Here is a 14205-nt window from a genome sequence, read left to right as displayed (position 1 = left end):
GAAAAGAGGATTTTAACATTAGCATGGTTTCCTTCCAAAAAAAAATTAATCGAAAGGATTCTTGTCTGGTAAACACAGAGAGGAAATCTGCAAAGCTGATCATACTACGTAAAAATCAAGGCATATAAAGTACGACACCTATAGGTCAGACTGATTAAACGATTGTTTACATGATATATAAAAGTGCATTTCAAAATGACCCTTGAAGCAAAAATTAAATGTTACTAGTTGCCGGTTTTCAGACAAATCAGGTTCCACGCAGAAGGCTAAGCCCTTCTTTCCCTACCCATCCTTGCTGATCGTGATGAAGTCGAAGTCAGGATGAAGACACTTTTTTTTTTGTTTATCGAGGGTGTTTTTATGCATGATTGGCTTTTCCTTGTAACACAATTAAAAAATTCTTACTTAGTTTATTTATTTTATTAGATTCGCCAATTATTGGTAGGGTCACGGCAACAGCATGACGCCAATTACTGCGGGCCCGTAACAGTCCCTCTCCCCATGAGAGATAGACCACCACACCGGGGACTACGTCCCCTACTCTTTGCGAACAGTGTGTGTGTGTGTGTGGGTTCTTTAACGTCCCTATTTCAGGTAATCACGGGTTTTCTTTAATAGTTTGACAGTAGGTACTGTGTTCATGATCATATTTCTTGTCATAAACTATAAAAGCGTTTTGGTGCAAAGATTTTTAAAAACTATTAAAAGGTACTAGTCAGCCACCCCTCCCACTGCCACTTGTTTACAGTCGTGAGACCCCCCTTTCTCGTAAGTGACCACCCCTCATAAGCGACCAGCTATCCAAAACAACAAAAAACAAAAAACTCTACGTTTGTTGTATGTACTACACTTTTTAGAATGCAATGTACTTTTAGTCCGGCAAGATGAAAACTTAGATGATGATGATAATGATAAACTCTTTTAAGTCGTCAACAGTAATCGGCTCCTTCGTCAGTATATCTTTTAGCTGGCCTAGTACAATAAACAAAATTTTCCAAAAAAGAAAAAAACTGTGCCTAAAAATATTGATTTAAAATTTTGCCGAAGTGAAAAGAACCGGTCTGGCCTCTTCTAAGAAGGGACCCCTGTGGGTTGATTCTCGTAAGAGACCACTTCCAAGAAGCCCCTCCCCCCTAAATTGTGACTTCTTATTTCTGATTCTTTGCGTTTTTGCGCGGTTTTTGACTGTACTTTGCACATTCAGACATGCTTACGTTACCGAGTTTGTACCGAGTTGGACTAATTAACTTTGTTGGACTGGCACTGGAACGAGACTAGTGGCCAATCCCCTCTCTTGTCTACTCGCAGTACGCATGTGATAATCGTGAAGTAGGCGGAAAGCAATGGCGAAGAAAAGCTATGACTACCTTTTCAAGTTACTCCTTATAGGGGATTCAGGCGTCGGAAAGACCTGCATTTTATTCCGCTTCTCCGACGACGCGTTTAACACGACGTTTATCTCGACGATAGGTGAGAGAAAGCGATTGTGTTGTGCTATTTACCTGGTAAATGTTAGAATCCGTGAGCTCTGATCGAGTTAGGAATTTCGCTCTGCAAATGCAACCATTTTTCAGTCAGCCGTTGACTTTTTACTGTGTGCTGTGGTGCAGGCCATCCACCTAACCGCCGCACCATAAAGAAATTTAAATTTGTCGGAAACGAACCATGGCAGTTTCGTTTAAATATTTAGAGAATGAAGTTTGCCATAATTTCATCCCGCTGGGTTATGCATGTCGTGTCCAATCGTAGATAGATAGACATCACCTTACTTGAGCCTAATACACAGAGTATGATGAAACCCAAATATTGCCACTGAAGTTCACAATTTCGCATTTCTATACAACGTCAATTCGAGGATGTAATTAACGCACTTGGCCAACCTTTCACAAAATGATGATTGCAACATTTTCGAGTCCAAAAGATCATTACTATTTTGAGGCTCGTTTGCAAATTCCTAAAATTTGCACTTCGATTTCCAAAGATGGGCCTTGTTTACTCAATAGTAGCATAAATTTCGAAATTCGTTAGTTTTTGTTACTAGTCTTCTCTATATCTTTTGCGGATTTATCAGCTGTTTGTGACTAAGTACGAGGGTTTTTGAACAAATTACACCAATTATTTTTTTATGTTTTTTTGTAAAATAGAAATTTTCGATGGTCATTCATTTTAACTTGAACATTCTTTGTTTAAACTTGTCTGTAAAAGGCTTGTGTTTCTATTTTTTTTTAACTACTTCTTAAAATTTTATTTGATTTCAATACATCTAAGCTGTTATCTAAGTCATCAGTTGAATGAATTGCCCCCCTGCTTGTAAATATTTATAAGAATTTGGTTAAATTTGGTCAGTGACTGCACTGACTAACTGTTTAACTAGCTAGGAAGTCATATAAGAAGAAGCTTTTGAAAACATTTTATTAAACATAAGTCATGGGTTGCTTGTATAGTAAGTGAGCCAACGTTCAAAAATAATATTCCAGACGTAGTTACCAGTAATTGATAGAAATTGACATCGCCAATCAATCAATTGATATCGGAAATCAATAGAAGTCGAAGTCACGGAAAAATAATATATCTATTATTATCAATTAACAAAATTGATGACAATCAATACAAATAACAATAACAATCAATTTCTATTGGAAACTAATATTTCATTCGAAGTCACAACTTTTTTTTCTTTATCGATTTCTGTAGATTGATATCAGAAATCGATATTCATGGATGATTGATATCGATTATTACATTATTATCGATTATTGGTTTATCGATTAACTAGGTCTGGAATATTGAAAGAGGATAGCCTTTGAATGTTACTTTGATGTAAATTTGTTTGTAAGTCATACCTTCAATTTCATGCAAGTTTCTGATCAAATGCCCAGCTTTAACCCTTTACAGTCGGGGCAGCTCAAGCGTACCCCCTAAGATTCTATTAATGAATTGATTATTTTAAAAAATGAATCCGTTAGTCGTTCCGGTAACTAGTGTTAAATTCAAATTGGCATTTCTGCATGCGTACTGAGGAGTGAATATTTTACGAGAACTTCTCTGTATTTGGTCAGATTGAAAATCATTAAATGGGTTAAATTTCGTAGAAGACATTTACGTCAAATTCAGGGAAACTTAGCTGGTAGAAATTTCGTAACTGAATCGCGTGTGAATTCACTGCTCATTACACATACAAGAATGCAGACATGAATCTGAAATCTACAATTACCAACAGATTCAACTTTCGAATAATAAATTCATTAATGTAATTTTGGGGGTACGCTTGACTTGGGTTGACTGTAACTGGCAAATTGTGGGGGGAAATTTTATCGCTGCAGCTGCCTTTTGAAAAGTATTCTAAAGACTTCTATACTGTCATGAAATATATTACTATACTATAACTCCTAGGGCTATTAACTATGTATCCAAATGTTTGTCACAGAATGCTCTTCTAAATACAGCAATAAGATGTGAAACAGGATTTATTGTCAATATTTTACCAAATTGTTTCCAATTTCAACTCTCTGAGGGCACTTGACTTCCAAAGTAGCTTCAATCTGGATTGAATTGAGTAAATCGCCATCATGAGTAATAAGAACTTAATTTCCTTTGCTTGAAGATTTATCTTCAGAGTTAAAAACAACAATAACACACTAACAGATAGTTAACAGAAAGTTAACAGATAGTCAGTTAACAGATAGTTAACAGATAGTTAACAGATGGTTACGATTTGAATAGCACCTTTGAAGGTCGGTTGAAGAAAGTCACACCCAGGGTAATCCCTCAAAGCTCCAAAGAGGTAAATACTGGAATTTTATAGCTAAAAATTCAGTAGATTTCATTAATTTTGATGAAAGCTATAGTAAAAACTCACTCGAAAGTGAAGTCACAACAACTGCTTCATGTAAAAATCATTTAAACAGTCCAAGGGCCAATTCACTGAACTGAAGAGAACGTTTACCCCATGAGGGTCTTTGTGTACAAATTTGTACATTTGCCATTTAAAGGGCCAATTAACACTCCTTTGAATTTTTGTTTAGGTTAAAATGTTCACTAAACACCCCTCCCCTCCTTACTGAAGACATGGTGTACACTTTGTACAATTTCAATGAATATATAGCCTCTCTGAAAATAGTGCTTGCGGACAGTGTTACAAAATTTGATTTTTGCTCACAACTATTGTGCGCGACTAGCATACGTCATGGCTTTTGACCATCCGCACGCTCACAATTTTCATGTACAACATGCACGTGTGTCTTACGAATGTCATGTGTTAATTTACAAGAAACAATCTGTTGTGAAGTCATGACGTATGCTAGTTGCACATGATAGTAGTAAACAAATCGTGCGGTCTAAATTGGCCTTTAGGATTACCGGGACTTGGTGGCCAAGTGTTTTTAGTGACCCACACACAAATTTAAGTTTCTACAGAAAAATAAGTTCAAGATTTCCTTTTTTAATCCAACAGATTTTGTTCACTTGAAAGAGACAATAGGGCCATTTATATGAAAGCAAATAAGCCATGGTTTACCCAAGATACTAAATGTATAAATGGTACAAAATCTGCATTCATGGCTTATTCAATATATGGCTAGCGCAAGCCACAGCTTATCCTGGTCTAAAAGCTTTGGGCTGTGCTTATACAAGCTTTGGGTTACGTTGTCTTTGGCTTTCTGAAGCCATGAGCATCTGCTGGGTATGTGCTGTGCTGTTTTCAGTTTTGATGTTGTAGCCCAGCCCTTGTGCTCCCACTATTCTCTGAAAGAAAAAGTGGCGAACACGTTAAAGGTCACTGTGACCGTCAAATCTTCCTTTGCCCTAAAGAAACAGTGCCTGCTATGCAGGCTATAATTGTTTTGGACTGTTTTTAGATGCTCATTTTCTATTTTTGGAAATTCTTAACTTCTATCTGTTGTTTGCCATATGTGTCAATGTAAATTTCTCTATTGATTGTTTTTTTAGCCGACACCATTCTTGACAGAAATTTAGAATAATGTGAAACAAATTTTTTGTTGGACAAAGCTTATCATTTTGACACCAAGCAAAAATCCGTCATCATTACAGGGTTCGCACAGGTCATGGAAGACCTGGAAGGTCATGGAATTTAGTTTTCGGTCTTTGAAAGTCATGGAAAATTAAAGTTTTGTTTGGTAGATTAGACAAAGCAAGGATGATGTAAGATAAAGAGGAATAATTAGACAGTGTGAGCGGCACACATTTTGGTGGATACCAGAGTTTGTTTCTGTTGAACTGTTTAAGGTAAAAAAATATGCTCAAACAAGGAAAGTTTTGAAGATTTTGAAAATGACAGCTAAACCTAAGGTCATGGAATACTTGAAAAGGTCATGACAAATGTCATGGAAAGTCATGGAATTTGAAGAGTTAAAAAGAGAATGAACCCTGTAATTAAGGTGGCCACCACTAAGCTGTAAACAACTTATATGTTCACATCTTATGTAAGCTGTGGCTTGTTTTCTCTTGTATACATGGTGCTAATGTAACAGTGAGGCCAAAATTTGATTTGAAAGTGTGTCTTTCAAATAAGCACCACCCAAACACCCCATCCCCACCCGTAGACCTTTAGACAGTGGTTTTATGAGAAGGTCATTACCAGCAATTATCAGTTGTATAAGTCTCACTTTCTTTAGCAGTGCGACTCTTAAAATGCAGGTGTTTCTTCTCTTGATTTCTGTGTATTTACACTAGTGGCCATGTTGGTGTACCTAGGCAATCCTGTGGGAGTTGAATTCTTTTCTTATGCAAATGCTTTCTTTTGTTCCAATAAATTTGTATAGATGCTGGCCACGTGAGTGAAAACTCTCTATTGGGGTATCACTGTCAATTAACTAATTATAGAGCACAAAATTAATTGTTGTTTGGAACACCTCCTCCAGTGGAAAGGTTCCTATATATTTGCGTCACTACAGGTTTTGTGTTAAGTAATTCATTTCCCATTGTTTTTTTTTTCTCTAGGTATCGACTTTAAGATTAAAACTATTGAGCTTCAAGGAAAGAAGATCAAGCTGCAGATATGGTAAGCTAATTTCACTTTAGTTGTGTATGTATGAAAAATTATTCAGTCTAAAAATGCCATGAAATGTTCTCGTTCTGGTTCAACACAACTGGACAAGCAACTTTGCTTTTTGATCCTGAGTCAACAAAAACTAAAGTGATAAAGAAAACTGAACTTTGCTCCATGAAATTAACCTTGGCACATAAACTCTTTCAAGACAGTCAACCTTTGGACTAAGCGCTAAGAGTCCACTTTAGAGAGGTTTTTACCCTACTCAGAAGTCCTGAATGAAAACTAAATTTAAGAAGTTCTACCCCTCAGATTCCAAGTTTGCCCATTGTATGTTTTCTTAGTAGACCCCTCTTATTGTAGTTTCAAGCATGTTTGTGTTTTAGAATTTTATATATTACTGATCACTGTGTCCATATAATATAAATAATTTGTATATAGGTTTGATGTAGATTAGGTTAGTTTAATTCTTAAACACATGACCCCACAAGCTTTAATAGCTTTAAAAGCTATCATGTTTAAATAAAGATTATGTATGCATTTATGTATATGTATGTAGAATGTGTTTGTGAACATACTTGTCCGGTGTTGAAAAGACATCTACATCCACATCTACTTCATTACTCTTCAACGTTTTACACATCAAGAAGAGTTAAGAAATGAAAATATAAATGTAATTATAAATGTAATTATAAATTAAAATAAAATATATAATACTAACTCATTGTCTCCGGCGAGTAGGGCCGTCAATGCCACGGCATCGACTACGAAAAAAAAAAATCGCAAAAAAATCGCGTTACTTCCGCTTACCTCCAAATTTGGCCCACAGGAAGTTAATAGCTTTAGCTAATTATGTGCCTAGTTCCAGCCCCCTGCGAGTTTTGAGCTTCACGCAACGATTTTTCAAAAATGTAGAAAAATGGCGGTGCATAGTGAGAAGTATTTGGGATGTTTTTGCGTAGAATGAAAGCTTATATCGACAAATTTCAATCAAATGCAAGTCAAGCAGATTGTTTTGAAGGATTTTGGAGGATAACAAGCAAAACAAATGTGAAAATCGAGGAAAGAAAACAGTAAGAATCTCTGCCTTCAATTACCCGAGTCGGCGATGTCTGGCACAAATTCTCTTCAAACGCAGTGAGTTCCGTCCCGCTGAACTTTTTGCCTTCAAAGCCTTGCTTATGTTAATCACTTATATCAGTGAATTCATGTTTGCCTGTTTTTAACTCGATATTTCGCTGAGAAACTAAAAAATAAAGCGTCTTTTGAAGGTAAATATCGGGCCACAAAGTGACGCTAAAGTATCTAGTTTCGCTATGCTAATTAGCTCTGACCTCATTTGCATAATCCGATACGGTCACAAAATAAATTTGTAGAAAATTGTTAGTCGCTCTATGTTTTCAACCGATATTCAGGCTGTTTGCTTAGATATTGAAGCAAAAAAATTGTGTGTACTGTATTACACAAAACAGACAACTTTCCTGGCAAAATTACACTCGTAAAAATTTTTTAAAATAATTATACAGAAATATGCTTGTTTATAATTTTTTTTGCAGGATATTATGGGTTTCCTGAGACCGAAATATTTTTTTTCTGAAAGTTTAATTTTTGCCCTTTCCAATGAGGTATAGCTTTATAAGGTACTGGAAATAACAGCTGAGATATGATTTTTTAAAGTTACATGGTCAATTTACTAAAATCCTTGCCAGAGACAATGTGTTAAGGAATTGCTATACTTAAAACAAAACTTAAAATAATTTTGCTTCGCAAAATGCTGAATAATTAAGTGATCTGGTTTCAGGTAATGAATATTGTTGTTGTTGTTCTAGGGATACAGCTGGCCAGGAACGCTTCCACACAATAACAACATCATATTATAGAGGAGCGATGGTTAGTGGAATCGTTTACTTCGTGAGATATAATTAAACATTTTAACCCTATCTTTTTAACATCAGATTACAGAAGAGCAATGGTAAGTGGAAGCAACTTTGTGAGTTATTTGTACCTTATCTTTTCAACAGAAGCAAGAAGTTATTCTAAAGACAATGGAAAAGGACTGTTGAAGTAGTTCATTTGAGTTGTCACACCTTAGAACTGATATGACCCAACATTGCACCATTACTCATAATAGGAGCTACATGTAGCTAGAAGGACTAATGCTAAGTTATTAAGCAGATGATACTTAATGCAGTTCTAATTAAGCATCAGTCTGAGTTTTTTCAATATTTGCAGGGCATTATGCTTGTGTATGATATAACCCAAGAGAAGACATTTGACAACATTTCAAAGTGGCTACGGAACATTGAAGAGGTACTTTCTGTTTTTGTTGTAAATGAAAATCACTTTTCCACATACAGTACTTAACTAAAACCATTCACTGGAGTCTACTACGATAATCACCAAGGGAAAATTGTATCGTTGCATGAAATTTCTTTTCATACCCTTTGAAGGTTTTGTATCTTTGAACACTCACTATTGTGAAAAGTTCCAGTTAAACTTAACCTTCATAGCTACAACCCTGGTCAAAACTCTTGGGACACTAACGCAATAGCTGGTCAAATTGAGGCATCTTCCCTCCCCCCTTCCCCCTCGGTGCAATGTTGACGTTATGCATTCAAGTTTTAATTCAACATAATCAACACTGCTTGGGGGAGAGGGGGACAGCAGAAATAGCCCCTTATAACAACATCCCGAAGCTTATTTAAGAGGTAGAACACGAGTTAATTTAGCAAAGTGCGTCTTTGTGTCTAATTTCCTCAAGTGTCCCAAGACGTTTTGACCAGGGTTGTAGCTGTTTCGTTAAAGCATTATGAAAGAAATTCCTCTTGAAGGCAAACAGGAGACTGAAGAGGAGGAAGAGAGAGATTTTCGCTTCCTCTTGCATGTTTTCCATTCATTCCTGCTTCTGAGGCTTGGGCTGTGTACCTCACTTGGAAAGTGTGCATTATTTTATGCACATGTAACTTTTCCTTGTTGCAAATTTTTTTCTTTGACCTTACATGAAACTATTTAGACTTAATTTAAACCGTTTTTAAACCCAATGGATTGACCTTCAATAATGTCATTGTAATTTTTTGCACTTTAATTCAGCATGCAAATGAAGATGTAGAAAAGATGATCCTCGGTAACAAATGTGATATGGATGATAGAAGAGTTGTCAGCAAGGAGCGTGGTGATCAGGTAGGTTCAAACTGGAAAAGATTTCCATGGTAACTCCCCCAAATAAGATGCAAAACTTGTTCACGAATGGTTCTCCTCGCTTAAAGGGAACCATGGCTTTTTCTGTCAAAATGCATGGTTCTGTTATTAAAGTTTGCAAACTTTAGAAGTGGCAAACACAATAAGATTGTATGAAACATTAGCCTCTATTTTTTTCATTACAATAGTCATGATCATCCAGGACTGTCATTAAGAGGCGGGGGCCAGGGATTTCCCACGGCTACTATGATTGTGGTCCCCGGTTATTTTCATAGGAAAATAGAAGAAAAATAGAACCAAAAGAAATCCCTGGCTGTTTGATTCCCTGCCTACTTGTTGTATTTACCTGGCAACTTGAAATCTTAGTGACATCCCTGTCATCATTACATACAGTGACAGATGATATCGCATGGCCATACAGAGATTCAAAATTTCTCTTTGAGTGTTGAAAAATATTAATTTTCTTGAGTGAGCGCAGCGATCAAGTGAAGTATTTTTTTTAACACAAGAAGAGAATTTTCGTATCTCGGAGCAACCATGTAATGTTCTATTTGTTATAGAGCAATGAAATACCAAACCACTTCACTTAAATATGTCTTTGCCGCAAAAGGCGCAATTTATTATGTAGCCGTAGCAATGGTGATCTTTTCATGTGTGAAGATATCATGTTTCCGTGCAAAAGCTCACCTGGTATTTCATTGGGAGGGCGCTGGTTTGTTGAGTGGGACGTCACAGCTTCAACCCCTGGCCAGACAAACGCTCGGGGTTTTTAAATAACTGAGAAGAAAGTGCTGCCTTTGTAATGACTTCTGCAAACAGTTAAACTTTCTACTTTTCTCAGATAAGGAAGAAAAACTGTAGGTCCCATCTCACAACACTTTCACATATCTGATTCTTGTGGGACGTAAAAGAACCCACACAACTGTTCGAAAAGAGTGTGGTGTGGCCAACCTTTCCTGGACTAGGTGCGTTATCTGTAAGGAGAGATCTTAATATAGAGATAACCTCATGATCCCCCTTAAGGTGCCATAATAGCTACCTGTAAACAGTGTACATACTTTATATGTGTGTATGTTTGTGAAGAAAAAGGGTTTTGATTGCTGGTTTGTTTGGTTCTTCTCCTCCTTAGATTGCCAGAGAGCATGGCATAAGGTTCTTGGAAACAAGTGCCAAAACCAACATCAACATCGAGCAAGCCTTTTACAACCTAGCTGAAGATATCCTTAAGAAACAATTGACCAAGGACAATGAGGAAACTTCTCAAAACATTCACGTTAGCAATACACAAGAGAAGAAAGGAGGTTGCTGTTAAGAAGAGTCAGGCAGCTTTTTTTGCTTAATACTTTATTAGAATGTACAGTCAAGTCCATGTAAGGGGTTAGATCCACCAAACAATATTGTTTATTGTTTGTGCTTTTTTGTAATGTGATAACTAAGGACTGCATTACATGCACACACCCTTAGTGGATGATTTTAAATGGTGGATGTAGTTTCTTGCTGTGTTTGTATTAAAATTTGTGGTTACAGAACTGCCACTGGGTTTCACATGTATAATGTTAGCCTGTTCACAGACCCTATATTTTCTCTTAAGAGATCATCGAGCACACCTATGAAATAAATACCGCTCATGTTTGTGCTCCATGCTTGCTGTTGCACACGAGCGAAGCAAGTGCACTCACCAAATTGTAGGGAAAAAAGAAAGAAGAAAAATGTCTGTGAACAGGCTAGCTTACGGCGAGCGTTCTGACTAGATAGCAATTGGCTAAAAAATGGAATGTGATCATTATTGATGGTCCTTTTTATCATACTGTCCAAGAAGATTGTCAAATAAAACCTTTAAGCCTTAATGTCAACACCTATTTTCTGCATACTGTTTTACATTACTCTGATGGGTAAGGAGGCGAATTTAGTTGAGATAAATTTCTCCTGACCTTTGAGTTTGCGTGTATTAACAGAAAGTTTAAGCGTCAGGGCTTAAAGGGGTGAAGATTTGTTTTTGTGCAATACTTGTAGGTACAGCAGAATTAATCCGGTACCTTGACATGCATCTGTAGCTAAATCGCCAGGCTTACACCTAAGATGCTTTATTCTTTTTAGAGTAATGTCAAGGACATCGTAAGCCTTCGTGGCAGGCGTTTAGATGAGAAGAGGTAGAGGGAATTCGGGCGCGCGAGGAGAGGGGGGGAGGTTCTGAGCGTAGAAAACGGAGAAAACAATACCGTCGTTGCAGACGTTCGCTTTTTTCCCCTCCTCGCGCACCCGATGTCGCTCTCCCCTTTTCCTTATAACGTTCGCCATACACGCTAGGAATTGGCTAGGACAGTATTCAAATTATGATTATAATCCTGTAACTTATCGAATATTTTGTTATTCTTACTTCCTTAGTCTAGAAATGAGACCGTTTAAGTTGTCGCGCAACAATGTTGCGTTGCGAGTTGACAAATTTTTGCAAGAGTAGAACCATGTCACCCAACTGCAGATTTTGCGCGCGAGAGTGCTTGGAGCAGCGAGGAGAATGGGCTGCGCGCGAAAGAATCTCCTGCTTGCGATAATTCGCTCACGGGCAGCGCACTAGATACCGAGAAAAGTTTGTATCGCGAGTAGGTGGGTTAAGAGAAATTAGTTCTGATCTGTCTCCTCTCAAAAGTGTGTTAACTCGCCAATGAGGTGTTACAAGGTAGAAATTAGTTTCCAGGAAATACTTTGCTTCTCATTTCGTCTGAAGGAATAGTTACATGGTCCTTCATTTATACCAGTTAACGTAAATAATGTAACACGCAGTAGTCAAATTTAAAAAAATCCAGCCATCAGCTAGTACGGTACTGGGTCTCTTCATTGCCAGTTTTGATCAGCTTGTAGCTTTCTTCAGGTGTTGGGAAAGTAGAGTGCCGCGGAAAATCAGAGAGCGGGGAAAAGTAAGGGGGTGGGGAGAGAGAGAGAGAGCAGGGAATTCGCTCTCACTTCCTACCCCACCCCCTTGCTGGTTTTGTTTCTCATCCCTCTTTGTCTCGTCCCCACAAACCAAATGCCTGAAACACGCTAGTCAACTTGTCACATTGGAAGAAAAATAGAAAATAAAGAACTCCACCTTAAACCGGTGACTACAGGTTACAGAGTATTTTACTGTTGGTTGTTTTGTCAGAGCGAGGAAAACAAAATTTCTCTCAACAGCCAGGACAGTAGTATTGTAATCACCTGTGTAAACGATTTTTATAATAATAAAGAGAGGTGATTTGGTCTTGAAAATGGTTAACTACAATTTTTTTTAAGTGCACATAACAAGCAAGTGGCTGTTTGTCAGTATTGAAAGTAATGCTACGACTTGTACTGTTCTTCACCAAAAATATGTATAGGTAATAGCATGATTTGCAGTGATATTTGGCATAAATACCACGAGTGATATTTCAAAATTGTCATACGAAATTTCACGAGCCGTTAGGCGAGTGAAATTTGAGGCAATTTTGAAATATCACAAGTGGTATTTATGCCAAATATCACGTTCAAATCATGCTATTATTTGTTTATACTACTACCCACAAAAGGTCTGTAATTTTCACATGTAGGTACAAGTATTTCAAATTAAGCTGAAATACCACTGCTCTACGCCAATCAAATTGCTGAAATTTCTCACGTAGTAGTATAAAATCGTTAACACATATTTTACTTAATTTTTGAAAAAGGTATTAAAAACTCTGCTTGTTTCAAGTATAAAACAGAGAACTGTCACGTAAAATAAATATACCCTTCTTGGTATTTAGCGTAGTCCCTGAGACAAAATATTCACCTAAATGAGATTCACTTAAACTTTACTGTAGGGTTTTTTTTTTGTTATGGCAGTCCTGGGCCACCATAAATCTGAAACCGTTGAAACTATCCCTACCCGTGTCGGTTTCCAATGTGACCTTTTTAGCTCTATCTAGGGGCTGGAAAGGCTCCTTTGACTTTACCAGCTGAACACGAATTTGAAAAACAATTGCTATTGTCTACTCTGCTCTATGATTGGCCAATACCTCGAATCTCTCAGCAACCATCAAAATGTTTCCCACCCAGTTACTTTCCAGGATTAGAAGAGAGCTTGCCTAGTCCCTAGGCCTCATTATTATGGGCGGCCGATGCGTTTCGGGTCACGTGGTCCCGGCCGTTCGTCTCGGATGCGTCACCGAAATGCATTGACCGAGAGGGCCTGGAAAGACGCCGTACAGGGACTGGGCAAGAAGAGATCAAGACTTACCAAATGCCGATCGACTTCTGAATCAAAACAAACCGTGTTTCCAGGTTTTTCTACAAGAATAATATACGGGCAGAATTGACCAGAAATGACAAATGACTACTTTAATGTGATTAATTCAACTTCATTTAATTTAACCTTTATTTAGTCGAAACCCACGTTTCCTATAGCCCATGAACCATGTGTTATATTGTATCTACAATAAAGACCAAACTGTTTACGTCAAAGTTAGAGCTACGATAATTATCTCATTCAATGTTTTCTTAGTCTTAATCGCGATTATCGATTAGTAATTCGAGTACATGTATTTCACGGAGCACGCTAGACCTTCAGTATATACCGTATTTATTCGATTAACCGCCCTGGGCGCTTATTAAATTTTTGGACCTTGAGAGTGGGAGCTTATTCGAGGCTGGGCGCTTATTAAATTTTCACCATTTTCAGCAAGTGAAGTACGGTTTATTTTGCAACAAAACAATAAATGCTAATAACAAAACGCGAAGAAGTAACAAGGCAAGGTTTTTAAAAATACTCTGAAGAAAACTCCGTCCTCGGGGAAGTCTCTTATTAAAATTTATTCACTCAAGTGGGTGGGTTGGGGGTGACCGCTCATTTGAGTTTGATTGGGATCAGGAGGGGGTGGGCTGAAGAATACTGATCATGATATGTCACGTGCGCAGTGATAAAATAACATGAAACGAGGTGCATCGTGGGATACTATTCGATCGTCGTCTGAGTAAGACGGAAAATAGCCTGCGTGGCAGGCGTTTGA

General features: G+C 37.5%; 1 protein-coding gene across 1 annotated transcript; it reads left to right on the top strand.

Moving 5' to 3' along the window:
• The first annotated feature begins 1312 nt into the window (after positions 1-1312).
• Positions 1313-12451, top strand: LOC140951551 (ras-related protein Rab-10-like). Its single transcript, XM_073400829.1, has 6 exons — positions 1313-1470; positions 5959-6019; positions 7837-7897; positions 8240-8317; positions 9098-9187; positions 10335-12451. Exons 1-6 carry the CDS (start codon positions 1344-1346, stop codon positions 10515-10517), a joined length of 600 nt encoding a protein of 199 aa, XP_073256930.1. The 5' UTR covers positions 1313-1343; the 3' UTR covers positions 10518-12451.
• Positions 12452-14205: the final 1754 nt, after the last annotated feature.

The sequence above is a fragment of the Porites lutea genome, chromosome 11, assembly GCF_958299795.1.
Source record: "Porites lutea chromosome 11, jaPorLute2.1, whole genome shotgun sequence".
Taxonomy (NCBI): Eukaryota; Metazoa; Cnidaria; class Anthozoa; order Scleractinia; family Poritidae; genus Porites; species Porites lutea.
The sequence above is the reverse complement of the archived record's forward strand: the minus strand, read 5'-3'. Positions and strand labels throughout refer to the sequence as shown.